Source organism: Apium graveolens, chromosome 10, assembly GCF_009905375.1.
Source record: "Apium graveolens cultivar Ventura chromosome 10, ASM990537v1, whole genome shotgun sequence".
Classification (NCBI taxonomy): Eukaryota; Viridiplantae; Streptophyta; class Magnoliopsida; order Apiales; family Apiaceae; genus Apium; species Apium graveolens.
Window position 1 is genome coordinate 5,529,041 of NC_133656.1, and position 19,059 is coordinate 5,548,099.

General features: G+C 33.1%; 1 protein-coding gene across 4 annotated transcripts; it reads left to right on the plus strand.

Annotated features, from left to right (window-relative positions):
• The first annotated feature begins 790 nt into the window (after positions 1 to 790).
• LOC141690194 (NADPH-dependent diflavin oxidoreductase 1-like) lies at positions 791 to 17,918 on the plus strand. 4 transcript variants are annotated; one of them, XM_074494873.1, is made up of 12 exons: positions 791 to 973; positions 1,207 to 1,284; positions 1,363 to 1,467; positions 1,554 to 1,645; positions 1,863 to 2,041; positions 3,004 to 3,101; positions 3,707 to 3,781; positions 7,196 to 7,306; positions 13,777 to 13,890; positions 16,541 to 16,660; positions 16,831 to 17,047; positions 17,139 to 17,918. In XM_074494873.1, the coding sequence occupies exons 1-12, from the start codon at positions 836 to 838 to the stop codon at positions 17,666 to 17,668; spliced, it is 1,857 nt and encodes a 618-aa protein (XP_074350974.1). In that variant the 5' UTR covers positions 791 to 835; the 3' UTR covers positions 17,669 to 17,918. The 4 variants fall into 4 exon arrangements, with proteins under 4 accessions (XP_074350974.1, XP_074350975.1, XP_074350976.1 ...); XM_074494874.1 differs by lacking the exon at positions 791 to 973 and having other exon boundaries at positions 1,363 to 1,450; XM_074494875.1 differs by lacking the exons at positions 791 to 973; positions 1,207 to 1,284; positions 1,363 to 1,467; ... (2 more) ...; positions 3,004 to 3,101; positions 3,707 to 3,781 and adding an exon at positions 5,814 to 6,331.
• The last annotated feature ends 1,141 nt before the right edge of the window (positions 17,919 to 19,059 follow it).

Consider the following 19,059-nt stretch of genomic DNA (forward strand, 5'->3'; position numbering starts at 1 on the left):
ATGTAAATCAGATTTCAATTTTTCATGTATAGACTGTTAAGAAACTGTACTTTTGAGTCTCGTTTTTGTGTGTTAAAGAAACACAGTTAACACGATGATAAAATTATAGTGAAAACAGATAATACGCCGTTTGGAAAATTTTAAAATAAGTAATTTATGATTTAAATTGAAATAGTGACTAATAAGTGATAAGTTGATAAATACTTATAAGTTATACAAGTGTTTAGATAATTTAATTTATAAGTAGAATTTTTTTTATTTAAATGAATTAAAATAAATAATTTTTAAATATAATTATCTTAATTCTTATATTTTAAATTAGATTAATATTAAAAAATAAAATTAATAAAACAAACACTTGTAAATCAATAAGTTGTGTTATAAAATATGCTAAAAAACCAATTACTCCTAGTTACTTTGAAAAAAGAAGGTATAGGATACGTAATTAATAGGAAAAACCCATGTAACTTTTTGCTTAGTAGCTGATAGATGGTGAGATATAAGGCCTGTTACCCAATTTATTAACGACGTATTTTTTCTCAACTTATTTTAATTTTTTATTGATTTATTAATCTCAGATTTAAAATATATATTTTAAAATATTAATCTAATTTCAAATTTAAGAATTAAGATAATTATATTTAATAATTATTTATTTTAATTTATTCAAGAAAAAAAAATCAGAACATAAAATTATTGAAACACTTTTGAACTTATAACTACTTTTTTACTCATCATTACTGATTTATTTATTTATTTTAAATTAAAAATTACTTATTTTATGACCGAACTAGTGATTCGGCGGGCCTTGCTAGAGTTTTGACATACATACAGTATGGAGAAGAAGAAGATGGTGGTGATTCTGTATGCCTCCCAAACAGGAAACGCAATGGATGCAGCTGAAAGAATAGGCCGCGAAGCTGGGCGGAGAGGCTGCCGTGTTTCCCTTCTCTCCATCGATCAATTTGATCCTGTACCCCCTTTACCTCTACTATTTCCCACTGCTTGTTTTTGGAATTTTGTTTTCAATCTAACTTACTACTTTTAAACTCACCTTTGTATTGTATATATACCACTGCCTTGTGTAATTGTTCAATTCACGATTAAGTATTATTCCCAAGATATGCTTCTAAACTATGAGAATTGTCTTTTCTATTATAATAGTTGTTAATCTGGTCTTCTAATTTTCAGTTTCCCCCTTTTCAGACTTCATTACCCTACGAGGACAATATGATTTTTGTAGTTTCCACTACGGGTCAGGGTGACACACCAGATCCCATGAAGGTCGTTCGCATTTTGAATAAATCACTCACTTACATCCTCGTCGTCTAATTGCTCGTTGTTTTCTTTTGCAATTTTTAGGCTTTTTGGAAACATCTGCTGCAAAGGAATCTCAACCACCATTGGCTAAAAGGAGTTCATTATGCAGTATTTGGATTGGGTGATTCAGGTTATCAGAAATATAATGTAATGTACACTTTTATTATTCTAATTTTGCTTATATTTACCTCATATTTATCTGGTACAATTATATCTCTATTTTCGTTCTGCAGTTTGTTGCAAAGAAGCTTGATAAAAGACTTTCTGATCTTGGGGCTGTTGCAATAATTGAAAGAGGTCTTGGAGATGACCAGCATCCTTCAGGGTAATAAGTTATGCCTTGCAGTTGCAGTAATTTATAATGACATAATATGACGTCCTTAATCATTGCATTCAGCTCTTTTAACGCTCTGATTACATTGTATTTTATGTTTCTTTCGAACAAGACAATTTAAATGAATATATGTAAATTTTTTGACCTCTTTTTCTTTACTTATTTTTTAATGCTTATTTAAAATAAAGATCCAGAGGCATGATTTCAGGTATGAAGGTGCTCTAGATCCTTGGATGTCTTCTTTGTGGAATACCTTGTATAAATACAATCCTGATTTATTACCAAGAGGTCCAAATTTTACGATTGCAAATTTGATGGATCAACCCAAATTCGTTATCACTTATCACGAAGCTGATGGATTGCATTCACACTGTTCTATGGTCACAGGTAACAAGCTTGTTCCAAATCCTGACTATAACTAACTTGCCTCATTATTTTAATCTATGTATTTTCTCATCCTCTGGTTTACTCCCTGCAATGTTAAAGCCCCTGCACAAGAAAAGATTGAGCAGCAATGTTTACTTGATTATTTACTTTATAGTAGCAATATAGCATTATGGCAGTATTACATTTGATATAAATTAGCTCGCAGACTAGTTACTTCTTTATATTTGCATATTTTGAGAGCTGCAAGAATATTTCCACTTAGGTTTTGAGGGGGCAAGTCAATTGAAATGTTGGTCATTGATGGACTGTAAATATTCCATTCTCAAGTATAGAGGCCAGTATCTCCTGAGTAAGTATTACATAAGGTCTTTGGGTTTATATCGATTTATTTGTCTCAAGAATGAGATACGCTCGAGAAAAATAAAAATTTATAATGAGTTCTACACATAGGTCTCGTATTATTAAGATACACTGCATCCATCCTGGTGCTACAAGCAGTATCTTACTCGTTGGATATAATTAATTTCCAGTTACTTAATGTGCTTAACAATGACCGCATTCTTGTGCAACTTCCAGCAGTGCAGTTTTTAACCAGAAAGCTATATCATTTCCCCTATCAGATTAGTTGACGTCTTTCCCCGGATACTTTGTCAATCTGTCGTCCTTTCTTCATTGTAACACTCTCAGTAATGGATTATTAGAACTGGAAAGCTCTTTAGGTGTCTATACTTCCATGTAATGACTTAGATATAATGCACTATGAAGCATAAGCTCTTCAACATTTGATTCACAGCAGGCCTCACTAACAGGTTAATAACCAAATTATAAGAATTTCCTATTAAGCTGTAATTATTATATTGTTTTATTATATTGCGATGCAGATAATTGTATTATAATGGCCTAATGTTTTTCTTTATGTCTATTGGTGTACTTGGTGTACTGGTCGACGTTAAACATCACAGATTTGGAGTGCCTTGAAATGAAAATTGAGGGAGCTCGATCCATGCCCCTTGGTAAAGTTTCTCATGAGAAGACTAGGCCTGACGCCTTCTTGACAGTGGTAATTGCATCATCATCCATGTTTTATTTTATGCTGGGAAAACACTTGAAGTGATTCTCTTCGCTCAGTTCATTTGTGTTTAAAATACATTTCACAATTGTTAATACCCAAAGAATGTAATCATTTTGCTCAGATATTTGGGTCTTGTCATGTTTCATCATCTCCCCTTCCCCACCAATTGAGCTAATAGTTTAAAAAGTGTTAGTGAAAGATAACATGTTAATTAGAAATAAAAGGGGATGTTTGGTAGTTTATCGGTTTGATATAGTTGGCGTGTCGGTTAACATAATATTAAATATACAATCATCCGAGTTCTTTTGAATATATTTGTTAGAATCCTATTTTATGTACGTGGGAAATTTATTCTTCCAACAGTCTCATAACAACTATTAGTGTTATATTGTAACTGGACACATGTTTTCAAATAATATATAGCTTTACTAAATATGAAATTTGTAATAATTTTTTTTAATATACTCACTTTTCATATAAATATTTAGAACCGTGCTTTATTCATGCTGGCTACCTATAATGAAAGACTGCTAGCTCGTCGTATAAATTCATCCACTTGTACTTTTCGTAATTTGTTTAGTTCATTAATGTAGATTAATAATTATTCACTATGTGAAGATGGCTCAGTGACAGATGTGCGCCACTTGGAATTTGAAGCTATTTCATCTGTAAGTCAAATTTCATTACATTTTGTAATTTTGCAATGTCAAGTGTTCTATTCACAACTTATTTGCAAGTATTTGTTTGAGCTTCTGGTCTTTCGCTAACTGCACCATACTGGTTAATGTATTAAACTTTGATGAAAAGAAAGGATATGAATATATTTGTCAGCAAACTTTTATGGATTTTTGTATGAGGTCATTAGACAATTTTTCTAATCACATAATATATTTATTTTTGGTTCTGACTTGAGTCCCTCCGGCGTCCATCTCTATTTCAAATAAGTGGCCGATAACAGTAATCATGGCAGTGGCTTGATGATGCAGGACATGTATTAAAAATAGGTAAAATGATAGATATTTGTGGATTAACCGCAGAAAATCCACGCCTAAGGTGATCCAACCAAAGAAGAACCATTAACTTAGGGTTTCTCAACCGCAGAAGAGAAGTAGTTTATGTTAGGATCGCAACCCATAACAAGAGAGAACAATCTCAATTTCAATAATAATCCAAGTCTATTTCATAATGAAAGATTACATGAGATTATATAGGTAATTGTAACTTGGAAGCCAAGTAATATCCTAAAAACTAAATACTTATATATATAAACTACCATAACTAATAAAAGGAAACAAATCCTCTATTTTATTCTACTACTATAATAATTATCCTAATATATGATATAGTTAATAATAACATAACACACTTAAATCTTAATATATAAAAAATAAAAACTAGTATTTTAATTCTTTGTTTGGCATCATTCTCCTCGCCTTTGAAAATAACTCGTCCACGAGTTTTATAAAATTTGAGAATTAACGAACAAAGAGATGTGTCATGGCACTTGAAGACCTCGAATTTCAACTCCATAAGCAAGATTTTCGGAAATAACATGTACACAATAAAATTTGTTGATGTGGTAGTCGTTCCTAATATTTTGTCGATGCCTAAAAAATTAACATATTTCACCTTTTTGTTCTCGCTGTTCGCATTTTCTTTACTTTTGAGTTTTGACAACCTCATTTACCGCTTCTTTTTCAATGTTATCACACTGAAATTTCAGAATGTCACATCTGAATTTTTTTTCAAAAATTAAGACTCGATCACTATTTTCCTTGATATCAACGTGTTGTGGAATAGGCTCTCTCGAATCTTTTCCCCCATCAACAACTTCAAGTTTCACGTTCCTTTCACCATCAGGCTGTTGTTGAGGCAGAGATGGAGGTCGTACATGTGGAGAATTATGTTGCATGCCAAGTTTATCCATAATTTCTTTGAGTGTTGCTCGCACATCTTGCATTTGGAAACCCAAATCATTAAATTTGTTTTCCAAATTTCTTACTCTCAGGTTGTTTTGCTCAAGATAGATCAAAAAAGATTGTTTACCTCGCTAGAAGTAACCATTATGTCAAAATAAGAATATTCAGGGGCTGTTTTGCAAGTTTTGGAATATTCAGGGGCTGCTGGTGGCTGTTGGAAGCTTGATGGCGGCTGTCTGGCGGCTGTCTGGTGGCTGGTGGTGGCTTCCGGAGGTTGCTGAGCAGTTTCTGGTGGCTGCTTGGACCGCTAGTAGATTTTTTTTTTTTTTTTTTTTTTGTAGGGAAGGTGTTTGATAAAAGGTTTGTGAAGAATGGGGGCTCTTGATACCACTTTGATGCAGGACAAGGGTTAAAACCAAGTAAAAGGATAGATAAATGAGAATTAACCGCAGAAAACCTACGCCTAAGGTGATCCAACCGAAGAAGAATCACCTTCCCTAGGATTTCTCAACCAACCGCAGAAGAGAGAGGTTTGGTAGGATCGCAACCATAACAAGAGAGAAACAATTCTTAATTTAATAATCAATAAATTCTTTGTCATAATGAAAGATTACATGAGGATGAGATTATATAGATAATAATTACTTGGAAGCAAAGTAATATCCTAAAAACTAAATACTTGCCATAACAAATTAAAGGAAACAAATCCTTTATTTTATTCAACTACTATAATAATTATCCTAATAGATTATATAGTTAATAAGAACAGAACACACTTATATCTAAATAATAATATATATAATAAATACAAACTAGTATTTTAATTCTTTGTTTGGCATCAATTGAGTTGGGTTAAAAATTGGGTTTAGTAAATGTAGCTTTTTCTTTGAAGATATTTGAAGCGAATGTATATATATACGATGAAAACTAAACAAAGATATTCTAACAAAGAAGAGCCAGTCATGTAAGAATGAAGGAGATATGAGCAAAAACAAATGAAGGAGAGACCTTCATTTTTTTAGAGTTTTGGTGGCTGGAAAACGGAGTGAATATTTTATTTTAGCATACAGGTGTAACTATGTATAAGCTATGCCATATTTGTTTATATTACAGAAATTACTGAACATCTGTTGAAAACACCCAACTTTGGTTTAGAAATGATGGAGTTGACGCGATTTCACCTTCCATTGTGAAACATGAAAGAGACAGGCGATTGTAAGGTTAACTATTCTTAATGGAAGTATTTGATTTGAAATCAGATTTTTTTGAGGATGTAACTAAGAACGCCTTTTTCTTTCGGTACGTAATACTAAAGCATTGATATTTTGGTCATTCAATTCTTTATGTAATCTGTATATTTCCCCCTTGGCAAATTAACGTTATATAGTAATTGTATAATTTTTGGATATTTCCTTGTTACAAATGTTTTTATATACACATTACCTAAAATATTTTCTATTATTATAATGAATTCTATGTCATGCTTTCGAAATAGATGATTACATATTATGGTTTTAATCACAGTTTATCCACTAATTTGTTTTCATGCATGTTGCCAATTCATTCTTGTGTTGGTTATAATTTAGAACGCAAAGTGTATAATACACATACATATAGATTGATGCTTATAGAGACTCCTCTTCAACTAAATATTAATTAAGCACTTAAAATCAATTATTTTTAATTTGTTATAGCAATTACTTATAAGAAATAAACATTAAAAGCTAAATTAGACCAATTTGCACCAAAAAGACCTATCTAGAATAAGTTATAGAAAATTATCTATTCTTTCATTGAGAAGACAAGTCTATGTATACAAAATAGTCCAATGGAAACTAAAACATGCGTGCATTAAAATCAAAGTACTAAAATCTTTAATGATATACAGATACAGAATAAAATCATACACTATGCATATCGGTTGTCACCTGTTGTTTTAAGTCTGTTGTAAAGATTTTTATTTTCATATTTGACCATTACTCTCCTCCTTGATATCAGAGCCTTTCGCCTCTACTTTCAGTTGTTAGTGTCTTATTCATTGACCCTGTTTCTGTAGAAGTGGACCATATTTGTATTATAAGAAGCTATTTACATTTATTGTGAGTTTATTGTTTGTACTTTAGATTGTCTTCTAACAATTACTTGGCATTTTTATTCCTACAGTCCATCTATTATGACGTTGGTGATGTTCTTGCGGTTCTTCCTGAACAGAGCCCTGTTGCAGTTGATGCATTTGTTAAGCGTTGTAATATAAATCCTGAATCTTACGTCACGGTATGTATTTTATCCAGAGATGATATGTATCTTTCAATTTTATTCTCTGTTTTTTGTGTACTTTGAGACTAATGCTTTTTTTAAAATAATAATTCTTGTTTAAGTATCTTTTATTTTCAGGTGTATAATCTAAAGATTTTTGAATAATTACGTGTACTCGATTTGTTGATAAATCATTTCAGTTATTACCGGGGTTAAATGGGTATTTGGTCATTCAAATCACACCTGACTTGCAAGTGGGTCATCAAACTGAAAAACCTTGCATTTGCATCACTACTCCTAAATAAACTAGCATTGATGACATTAAACATAAACAAAATTTTCACGCCGTTAAGTAGGGTTTGACTTTAGACGGAGTCCGTTGAACACTATCAGATCAGCTCCAACTCATCTGCCACATAGGAAAGATGTGTAACTTAACTTGACCCATTGAGATTTTTTGACCCAGACAGAGGAAAAAACCCAACCCAAACCTTTTTCAAAATCATAAACCTTTTTCCAGATTCAATTTATTTGCATTTACATTTATAGATGTTCTTCATCAACATTGTAAAATTCGTATTAACCCACTTGTATATCTTAAGTGCTTCTGCAACAAACTACAATATACAAATTGAATATTGTATATTCAATTTGTATATTGTATATTGTATATACAAATTGAATATACAAACTACAATATACAAATTGAATATTGTATATTGTATGACTTCACGTAAATGAATGACATCCACGACTTTTGAGTAAAATTTACAAACGTAAGAAATTCATACGGAAATTATCATAAATTATTACAGAAATCAAACTATAATATCAATGGCATTTGAAGTTCAATTAATCTGAACAGGTCTTCATTCTCTCTGAAATCTAAATTTTCACCTATTAACTCTTCAATCTTCTTCTCTCAACATATTTGTATGACATTTTTATTCATCCGATACATATTATATACACATAAAATAGATATAATCATACAAAGGAATATTGCTAAGTAAACACCACCTCCAATCTGTAGAATATATCAATTGGAAATATATACGAGATCTTCAATTTTAAAAGTCTATAAATTAGGATTTAGAGCAATAAGAAGGGAATGTTTTTATTGTGAATTTTTAAGATTATTATTTTGATAATTAATCTCACCAGACATATCATACCTTATATATGTTATTCTGAAACTTAGCTTTCTTCTTCGCTAGAAGATATGAAGGTTCGCTGACGACAATAGAATAAAAGAAGTTACTACCTCTGTCCCATTGAATTCTATACATTATTTTTTGGCACGCTTTTCAATGCCCCTTTAAAGCATAATTCTATAATATATTTTTTAAATTTTTTGTCATTTTTTTCCTGAATAAAAGTTTTATGTTTAAACTTTTATTCATTTTTTTAAAAAACATTATAAAACTATACTTTTTAGAAGTATCGAAATGCGTGCAAACAGTGAATGTATATAATCTGCTGCGACAGAGGGAGTATCATTTATTGGTATTCATGTTAGTGAATTAGTGTGAGTAGACATGAAGATATGTTCTCCCTTTGTTTGGATATAATATTCGCCTAACTTTTTTACACGTACTTTTAAGAGATTTGACCGCATAGTAAATATTATATTTTTTTAATTTTTTTTTTGTAAATAAATTTTTTAGTTATAACTCTTATTCAAAAAATACTTTTGTTTTTTAAAAAATAATTTTTACTATATGGTCAAAACTCTTAAAAGTAAGTGTAAAAAAGTCAAGATAGAGGGAATATGTATTTGTTGTCAAAATCAGGTTGTCAAATCTTAAGTTAAAAGATAATTTTTCTGATCCCATAACTGTAAAAATGGAAGGGAATAAAAGAAACCCGTCAACTAAAGAATTGGATTATAATTAAAAATGAGTTGGGTAGGTAAGATTCATTAGTATGGGTTAAATTGCACAGTGTGACAGCTAAATAAGTGTCAGGTTCTCCATGACAATATATGTGTTTTTAGGTATATTTTTGGTATTTTCTGGTTTATGAGTGCAGAAGTGAGAGATTAACAGCTAATAGAAGAGAATTAAGGACAAATCAGAGGTAGAACAACAGAGAAACAGAGAGATTTTAGGCAGAAATAAGAGAGAAATAAGTGTTGTAAGCTAGAAATCTTAGAGAGAGAAAGTTTGTTATAGAGAGAGAAAGAGATTGGTGGAAACTGATTCCATTTTCATATTCAACATAATGAAACACAGGTCTCTTTACAAGTATTTATAGACACTGCTGACATATAACTATCTAACTGTAAAGACACTACTACCCTCACTTAAGTAGCACAGACCAGCCCATGTACAATACAGGACACATTACTTTACTAGCACACTACTAACACCATACTACTATACTGCTACTATACTAATGTTCAACACCATACTACTATACTGCTACTATACTAATGATCAGTAATCCTGACAACCCTTCCCCTTAAATTTGAACCATGTCCCCATGGTTCACTTCCCGAGTTAAGTCTGAAGGACCAGGATCATCATGCATTCTTGACAAAGCATCTGCAACAGTATTGGCGGTACCGATCCTATACAAAATAGTATAGTTGTATCCCATAAGCTTGCTAATCCACTTCTGCTGTAGAAGATTACTAATCTCCTGCTCATCCAAAAACTTCAATGCCCAATGGTCTGTCTTGATGTAAAAATGCTTTATCCATTAGATAGGGAGACCACTTTTTAACAGCTGCTACTACAATCATCAATTCCTTCTCATAACTCTTAAGTAGACATAGACTGCCCTCTTATACCCAAGGCCTTACTGAAATAAGCCAGAGGTTGTCCTTCTTGAGTTAGGACAACCCCAATTCCAGTATTGCAAGCATCTGACTCCACTGTAAATTCTTTAGTATAATCTGACAATCTAAGAATAGGGGTATTGATCATAGCTTGCTTCAAAGTTGTAAATGCAGTAGTGACTTCCTCAGTCCAGTGGAAGTTATCTTTTTGCAACAAATTAGTCAAGGGTTTAGCTATGATTCCCCCTTGAAAATTTTCCTATAGTAACCACTTAATCCCAAGAACCCCCTTAAGGCCTTTAAAATTTGAGGAATAGGCCAAGCTAGCATATCAACAACTTTAGATTGATCTACAGCCACTCCTTTTGTAGAAATCACATGTCCTAATTAGGCTACTTGGCTTGTCATAAACTCACATTTGGATGCCTTAGCAAATAGCTTGTGCTGTCTCATGAGCTTGAAGATCTGCTCTAAATGTAGTAAGTGATCTTCAGTAGACTTAGAGTAGAGGAGGATGTCATCAAAGAAAACCAGTGTGAACTTTCTCAAATGTAGTCTAAAGACATCATTCATCAAATTCTGGAAAGTTGCTGGTGCATTTGTGAGCCCAAATGGCATCACAGTAAACTCATAATGTCCTAAATGAGTTCTAAATGCTGTTTTTTCCACATCTGTTTCCTTCATTCTGACTTGATGGTATCCCGCTCTCAGATCTAATTTAGTAAAGTATTCAGCCCCATGAAGCTCATCCAATAATTCTTCAATAAGAGGAATTGGAAATTTATTCTTGATGGTTAAGGAATTTAGCTTTCTGTAGTCAATATAAAATCTCCAAGTGCCATCCTTCTTCTTAACCAACAAGATAGGAGATGCAAATGGTGAGCTACTAGGCCTGATGACCCCAGATTCCAGCATTTCTGCTACCAGATTCTTAATTTCATTTTTCTGGTCAAAAGAAATCCTATAAGGTCTCATAGAGAAAGGTTGTGGTCCTTCCTTCAAGTCAATAGAATGTTCAATATCTCTTTTTGGGGGTAATCCAACTGGAGGTTGAAATATAGCATCATAATCTGTTATGAGCTGCTTCAGCTTTTCTCCTTCCTTACCAGTCTCAACATCTCCTTTTGTCTGATGAGAGAAGTTAGAATCTTTCCTCTTATCCACCACATCTAACACAAACATCAACCGATTTTCCTGTCTCCGGCAACTACTAGTCGTTGATCGCCTATCATTGAGCCCGAGAGGGAAGGTTGACTCGCCCGGGGGACTGTATCTGGCCCAAACAGTTGTACAACCACTTGTACTTCTTTCTGTAATCCACTGACAAAACACTCTAAGAAATAGTCTTCTGTTAGTGATGGTACTCGCTCCTTCCACTGTTCCATATACCTCTCAAACTGATTATAATAGTGCTCCACAGTACTAATATGTCTCAGCTGCTTAAAGTTCTAACTCATGTTCCTCTTTACTGAATCTTGACATAATTCCTTTGGAAAATTGTTTCCAATCTATCAGAGAATTCTCCAGTAAATACACCTTATACCAATTTTTGGCACTTTCTTCTAGGTGCATCCCAGCAATAGCTACCTTCTTTTCTTACTGAACTCCATAGATGTCAAAATACTAATTGCAGTCAAGTATCAAATCCTCCACTACTTTACCTTCATCAAACCTTCTAAGCTTCAAGTACTGTAAGTTACCAGAATCTACTTTGTCAACCATATTGCTCTTCCTATACTTCTTTTTACTCTGAGAACCAAAAGGATTAACAAAACCTTCTTCACAGTCCCGAGTCTTCATTTGTAACCATTCCACCATCATTTTCCTTGCTACTTCAATAGTAGCTTCCAACTTCTCTAACTTCTTAGAGGTTTTTTCCTTATTAACCTGAATCTGTTGCTTAACTAAAGATACTGCTTCATCAAAAGCCAGATCTTCTATAGTCCATTTCTCAAACACCTGGAGTGCAATCTTAGTACTGCTAATAAGCAATCACTACAAATCCTTCAATACTCACTCCTCAAGACTTGTTACTACACACACTCCTACTTAACAACTGAGATCACAACAACACCTCAATTCAACCAATTCACACCAGTACTAACAGTATTAACACAGAATAAAGTATATAACTACTAGAAATGTACTAAACTTGCTGTTTTTGTACTTTTCTCCTTTAATATAAACTGATCCACAAGTAATCACACACAAGCAACTGTCACAACTACAACTTAGCTAGTACTTAACAGTAAAATTCACAGATTTGAATTATAAGCTAGAACAACACCTGAGTGGGTGAGATTGCAAATATCAGAACTTTGATGAGAGATTACTGCGAATCTAGGCTCGATCTACTCGAAATTGAGTGCTCCGCATGATAGAAGCAGTGGTTGATCTGATTATAAAGCTCTGATACCAATTTGTCAGGTTCTCCATGACAATGTATGTGTTTTTAGGTATATTTTTGGTATTTTCTGGTTTATGAGTGCAAAAATGAGAGATTAACAGCTAATAGAAGAGAATTAAGGACATATCAGATGTAGAACAGAGAAACAGAGAGATTCAGAGAGATTTTAGGCAGAAATCAGAGAGAAACAAGAGTTCTAAGTTAGAAACCCTAGAGAGAGAAAGTTTGTTATATAGAGAGAAAGAGATTGGTGGAAATTGATTCCATTTTCATATTCAACATAATGAAACACAGGCCTCTTTACAAGTATTTATAGACTCTGCTGACATATAACTAATTAAAAGTAAAAGACACTACTACCCCCACCTAAGTAGCACATACCGGCCCATGTACCATACAGGACACATTACTTTACTGGCACACTACTAACACCATACTACTATACTGCTACTACACTAATGATCATTAATCCTGAGAATTAGGACTGTAATTCGAGTCGGGCCGCCCGGCTCGAACTCGTTTAAGTGAGCTCGGCTCGTTTAGTTAAACGAGCCGAGTTCGGGCAGAGGTTCCGGCTCGTTCGAGCCAGCTCGGCTTGACTCGTAAAATTAAACGAGTCGAGTTCGGGTAGAGGTTTAGGCTCGATTAAGTGTAAAATTAAACGAGTCGGCTTGCCCAACTCGTTAAAATGACTCGTTTAGCTAAACGAGCTGGCTCGACTCATGAAATTAAACGAGTCGAATTCGAGCAGAGGTTTATGCTCGTTTAACTAAACGAGCCGGCTCGGCTCGACTCGATTAATCTCAGTTCGAATTACGCCCGGCTCGAAACTCGGCTCGCTTGGCCCGAATTACAGCCCTACTGACAATAAGTAATTTCCAACATAAGCATGGCTAGACAAATTTCTTTCTAATATTTAACGGTTAGAACGGTCGAGACCTGATTGCAAATTTTAAATAGTGTAATGATTTGACTGCAAGATTTTTCTCTTTGATGAACCACTTGCAAGTTGGGTGTCAGTTGAGTGACCCAATAGCCATTTAACCCATTATTACTTGTGCAGATTGTTTCAGCTATTCGCAGAACAGTCCGTTCAATTTCGTATAGTAGTGTAATATAAAGGTACAGAAACATTAGAAGGGAACTGAATACGAGTTGGGCACATTATCAGAATAAAAAATGAATTTTTCTCATGTCTGCAAATTTCACAAATCGTTTCACATATAAAATACTAGATTTTTAACAAATATGACCTTTTTTTATTAGTAATGTTGACTGTATACTTGTATCATGTCTCAGATTCAACATAGAGATACAGCACATGAGGTCTCAAAGGTACCTGTGAGATTAAAAGATTTTGTGAAGTTTAATATGGATATTGCATCTGCTTCCCCGAGACGCTATCTTTTTGAGGTATGATTCTTCCTTGTTGGTTCCTTGTTGCCATTTTCTTTCCATTTTGCACTTGCTAAGATGCATCAAAATTTAATGCCTAGTTCCTCATGCTTTCACCCTCACTTACCCGGACTATTTAATTTTTCCCTCTTACCCTTGTCAACCGGACATGACATGGGCGTGGGTATGGAATCCGAGTCCGATCCTTCATATGAAAATCGGACACTTCAACTTTAAGCAATCTAGTTCAGAAAGATTTACAAGGCCTCACAAGAACCTGTTTTTTAAGGATGGATGTCCGTAGATTACTATTTGAATGTTATTCTTTTAATTTTTGCTATAAATTTGACATAATAAGTTATGTAATTTATCTTTTAATTGGTAAAAGACACTAATTTTAGTAACTTACATATGTAAAAAATATAAGGGACAGGTATAATTTCACTTCTATGGAGGTTATAAGCAGAATCCCCGCACCCTTTTTCAATTTTTGATCCATATCGCAAATCCTAAATTTTTAGAAACTAAGAGTCCGACAGTTGGATCCGCATCACTGGCCGACGCCAGTACCAGAGTCCAGGTCATATAGCTTTCACTTGTCTTTCTTTTGTTCCATTTTGCTTTCAGAGTTTGCAGGTCCCGACCTTGTTAGTGTCGCTAAACTGTATATTTGTATGCAATCATCACTTGAATTTGCCTTTCCTGTTGCTTTCTATGGAAACGAGAAGTTTTAACATTTATATAGAACCGAGAATAAGTTGTACAATATACAGATAGATACATATACATACATATATATATGTCTATACTATAATATTAAAGACGAAACAATGAAAATTTGGTTGATAGTCGGTCTGGTCACCATATTTATAGTAATATTATTTAAAACTTTCATAAATAGATAAATATTCACAACATAATTATAATTTGGTTTAAACTACATAATATATAAATTTCACGCGGACTAGGCTAAACAAAATTATACATTTGATCCAATCTTAATTAAAAAATAAAAATAAACAAATATAGTTGGTTGGATTTGCCGGCTCGGGCCAAAAATAAAACAATAAAGACCCGGCTTAAATAAAATAAAAATTTGAAAGGAAATTCGTTTGGTCGATATAATGTCATCGGGCTAGAATATGATTACATATTAACAATTCAGTGTAAAACAAAATAATATTCATCACAGACTAAAATAAAAAAAAAATAAAGTATAATTACCCGAATTTGATTGATATGACGGGCCTGAACCTAAAATAAAGATTTGATTCCTCATGCTAAAACAAAATGATAAATACAACCAATCCGACTAAGAAAAATATAATATTGAATCGGGTTGTAAAAAAAATTAAAATTTGAGAGGTAATTCGCTGATCGATATAATGTCATTATGCTAAAACAAAATAAAATATATCATTTATTTGATTTAAAACAAAATAATATTCACCGAGCTAAAATAAAATTAAAAACAAACTAGATGTAATTAGCTGGATTTGGTAGATATAAAGGGCATGTGGCTAAAAAAATAATGTATATTATTGATCTACGTTAAAACCAAAATGAAATTCAAACTAAAGATAATTATTATATTATTGATTCGGGTTAAAATAAAATTAAAATATATCTAAAGATAATTATTATATATTAAAGTTGTTGTCGACAAAAATATGAAGAAGCTTGTTGTAATTTATATCCTCTCTCATCGTGTTTTTGTTTCTTAAATGCTCGACTACTTGGTCTGGCTATGTTTTTATCTATTGGCTCTGTGTACTAGGGTTGGGACAATTAAAATGGCGTCTAGCTGTCATGAAATGTCTAAACTTGAAGCATTCCATCTCAAATAACTTTATCCACTTGTTTTTTATTTAATTTTGTTACTTCTGTCAGTTTTTAGGATAGTGCTAGATGACCAAGGGAGTTTGACAGCTTCTGATTACAGAACATTTAAGTTTTTTGATGACGAAAATTAAATATACGACCGCACATCAAGTTCCCCCAAAATTAAGACCACCAAACATTTTTTTCTCAAACATTTCTCCACAACAGCAAATTACACACGTAATATTTAGATATATATGAATGAGAAAAATGCCCCTAAGTACGTCCTTAGGGGGTTTATCTAAGTACATAGTGTATTTTTAATGGCAAAGTTGTAAATTTTTAAATCAATTCTGTGATTACAATAATACCCTCGTGCATTCATATTAAAAATTGCTTTGTACTCACCTAAGTTATGTGAGTACGTACTTAGGAGCATCAATCTCTAAATGAGTTATGCGAGAGTAATATTAAATTTAAGTTCTAATACTAATGCATGTGTAATTAATTTGTAGTTATAGATCAAATAGTTCAAACATGGAAAATGCTGTTTGTTGTCACAAGAATCTTTATTTTTCTTGTGGCATGATGGATCAGTTATTCGACAATAACCCTCGTAGACACGCATCCTGCTTGTGTAAATCCTAGTATATTATTCACTTATTTATGACATAATGTTGATTTCCGGAAAAGCTCTTAGTTCAAAGTTTGGACATAAGTTCAATAAACATTACTGTTTGTTCATCGAGATGAGTTTGCAGAACTTGCGACCTTTTTCTTTGATGACTGATGATCATGATGCCTATAATTTGATACTTTTCTCTCGTTTTACATCATACTTTTACAGGTCATGAGTTTTTTTGCTGCTGCCCCACATGAGAAGGAAAGACTGCAGTATTTTGCCTCGGCAGAAGGCAGAGATGATTTGTATGAATACAATAAAAAAGAACGGAGAACTGTATTAGAGGTTAGATCTCTCTTCCTTCTCCTTTTCCCTTTTATTCTCTCAAGAAACTCTAATGCTTCTCATTGTGCTGGGCTCAGTTATTGTAATATTGAATTTGGACTCCTCGCCATACATTTTAAATGTATCACTGAGTTATTGTGAACTGTGACAAATTAGATAATGCTCTACAGGTATTAGAGGACTTCCCATCTGTACAAATGCCTTTTGAATGGTTAGTTCAGTTGGTTCCTCAATTGAATACAAGGGCTTTCTCCATTTCTTCCTCGTGTTCAGCTCATCCCAACCAAGTACACTTGACGGTTAAAACTGTTTCTTGGACTACACCTTTTAAGAGGAAGCGAGTTGGTCTCTGCTCATCATGGCTAGCTAGACTTGCTCCTGAGCAAAGTATGGGTGTTGACAACATTTGATTTTCATGAAACAATCTTATCAACTTTCTTTTTCTTATAGCTCTCATCTCTTAATTATGTCTTAACAGGAGTCCAGATTCCAGTGTGGTTCAGTAAAGGTTCTCTTCCATCCCCACCACCATCACTTCCCCTCATTCTTGTTGGACCCGGAACTGGTTGTGCACCTTTTCGGGGATTCGTGGAGGAAAGAGCATTGCAAAGTAAATCTCGTCCAACTGCTCCAGTTATTTTCTTCTTTGGTTGTCGAAATGAGAAGCACGACTTTTTATATAAAACCTTTTGGGAGTCGCATTTAAAAAGTCAGGGAGTACTCTCAGAAGACATGGGTGGAGGGTTCTATGTTGCCTTCTCTAGGGACCAAGCAAAGAAGGTTTATGTGCAACATAAAATGCGGGAACGGAGCACAAGGATATGGAATTTGCTGAGTGAGGGTGCCGCTATCTATGTTGCAGGTTCTTCAGACAAAATGCCTGCAGACGTGTTCTCAACCTTTGGGGAAATTATTTGCAAAGAAAGTGGGGTTTCAAGCGAAGCATCTGTAAGGTGGCTCAGGACATTGGAGAAGGCTGGCAAGTACCATGTAGAAGCATGGTCTTAAGGTCTTTCCGGTTCCTTGAATTCGCAGCCACCATTGGCTAGAAAGTATAATCTTATGCTTCTGATTTAAGTGCCGAGGCAAGGTATACTTGCAATGTGATATAGGTATACAAGATGCAGGCTAGAGATGCATATTTGGCTTTTGGGAACATTTCCCATGCAAGTAGGAAAGTTACTTGGATTGTTATTTAGCAAAAAAAAAGTAACTTGGATTGCTTTAACGATAATTTTAAAGTGATGATTTATTGGCAGTGTTCTAAAAATTGGTCTAGGCGCTAGGCGGTGGTAAAACGCCCCGACTCGGACTTAGACGGTGATTTAGGCGTTTTTTCAAAAAATCGGGTCAAAATTGGGATTAGACGGGTTAGGCGGGCTAGAATCGGTCCTAGGCGGTCTAGGCGGAAAATAATTAAAAAAATATTTTTTTTATGTTTTTATAATTTTAAATCATTAATTTCATAATTTCACACAATATCATGTCAATTTATAATGTAAAGTATTGGTAAGAAATAACAAGTAATCTAATATATTTATTTTCTCACTTAAAATATAAAAATAATATATTATAATTAATTTAAAAGTGTAAATTAAAATATAGTTAATATTGTAAACTCAATAATTAGTTCATAACTCATGTCAAATGTGTAGATATTGTTTAATACCATTCTAATTTCTTTTTTTAAACAAATATTTGACATGTTGATTATTATATAATTATAAAAATTTAAAATAATATTTATAATTTTCCGATTAATGTTCCGATTAATCGGTCCGATTAATCTCTGATTTACCGATTAATCTCTTGAAGGTACCCTCACCGTCCTGGCACGCCTAGCGATTTCTGTAACACTGTTTATTGGATGAGGTATATGAGCTGTTTAGTGCGGTTATTATCCATGATCAATATAAATTTTTGGGCCATTAGGTCCATCATTGTGCAGGTACAAACCTTAGTCACAGTTCACTGTAAGGATACTATGAATCTATGATGATTATAGCCTATATGATACAACATTGATGGAAAAAACCTTTTTTGTGGAAATGGAAATAATCTAACAAATGTATTACCCTCTGGTACGATGCTGGATTAAATTAATGAGTTGTATACTAAAATCTTAGACCTAGAAGGTCTAAGGTTTAAATGATTTAAATAAAACATTTGCCTAAATCAATATCTTTGTACCTTTATTATTATATATTAGCTTATAATATGGGCGTTGAACAGTTTTTTTTAAAATTTGTATTCCATTTTTTTAATTTTTTTTAATGTACATATATATTGTTATTTTTGACATCGTTGCAATTTTATTTTTATTTTTGATTGTTTGTTGTAATATTTTTACAATAAATATGCTGATATTGACAAATGTCCAGATGTGAAATTGAATTATA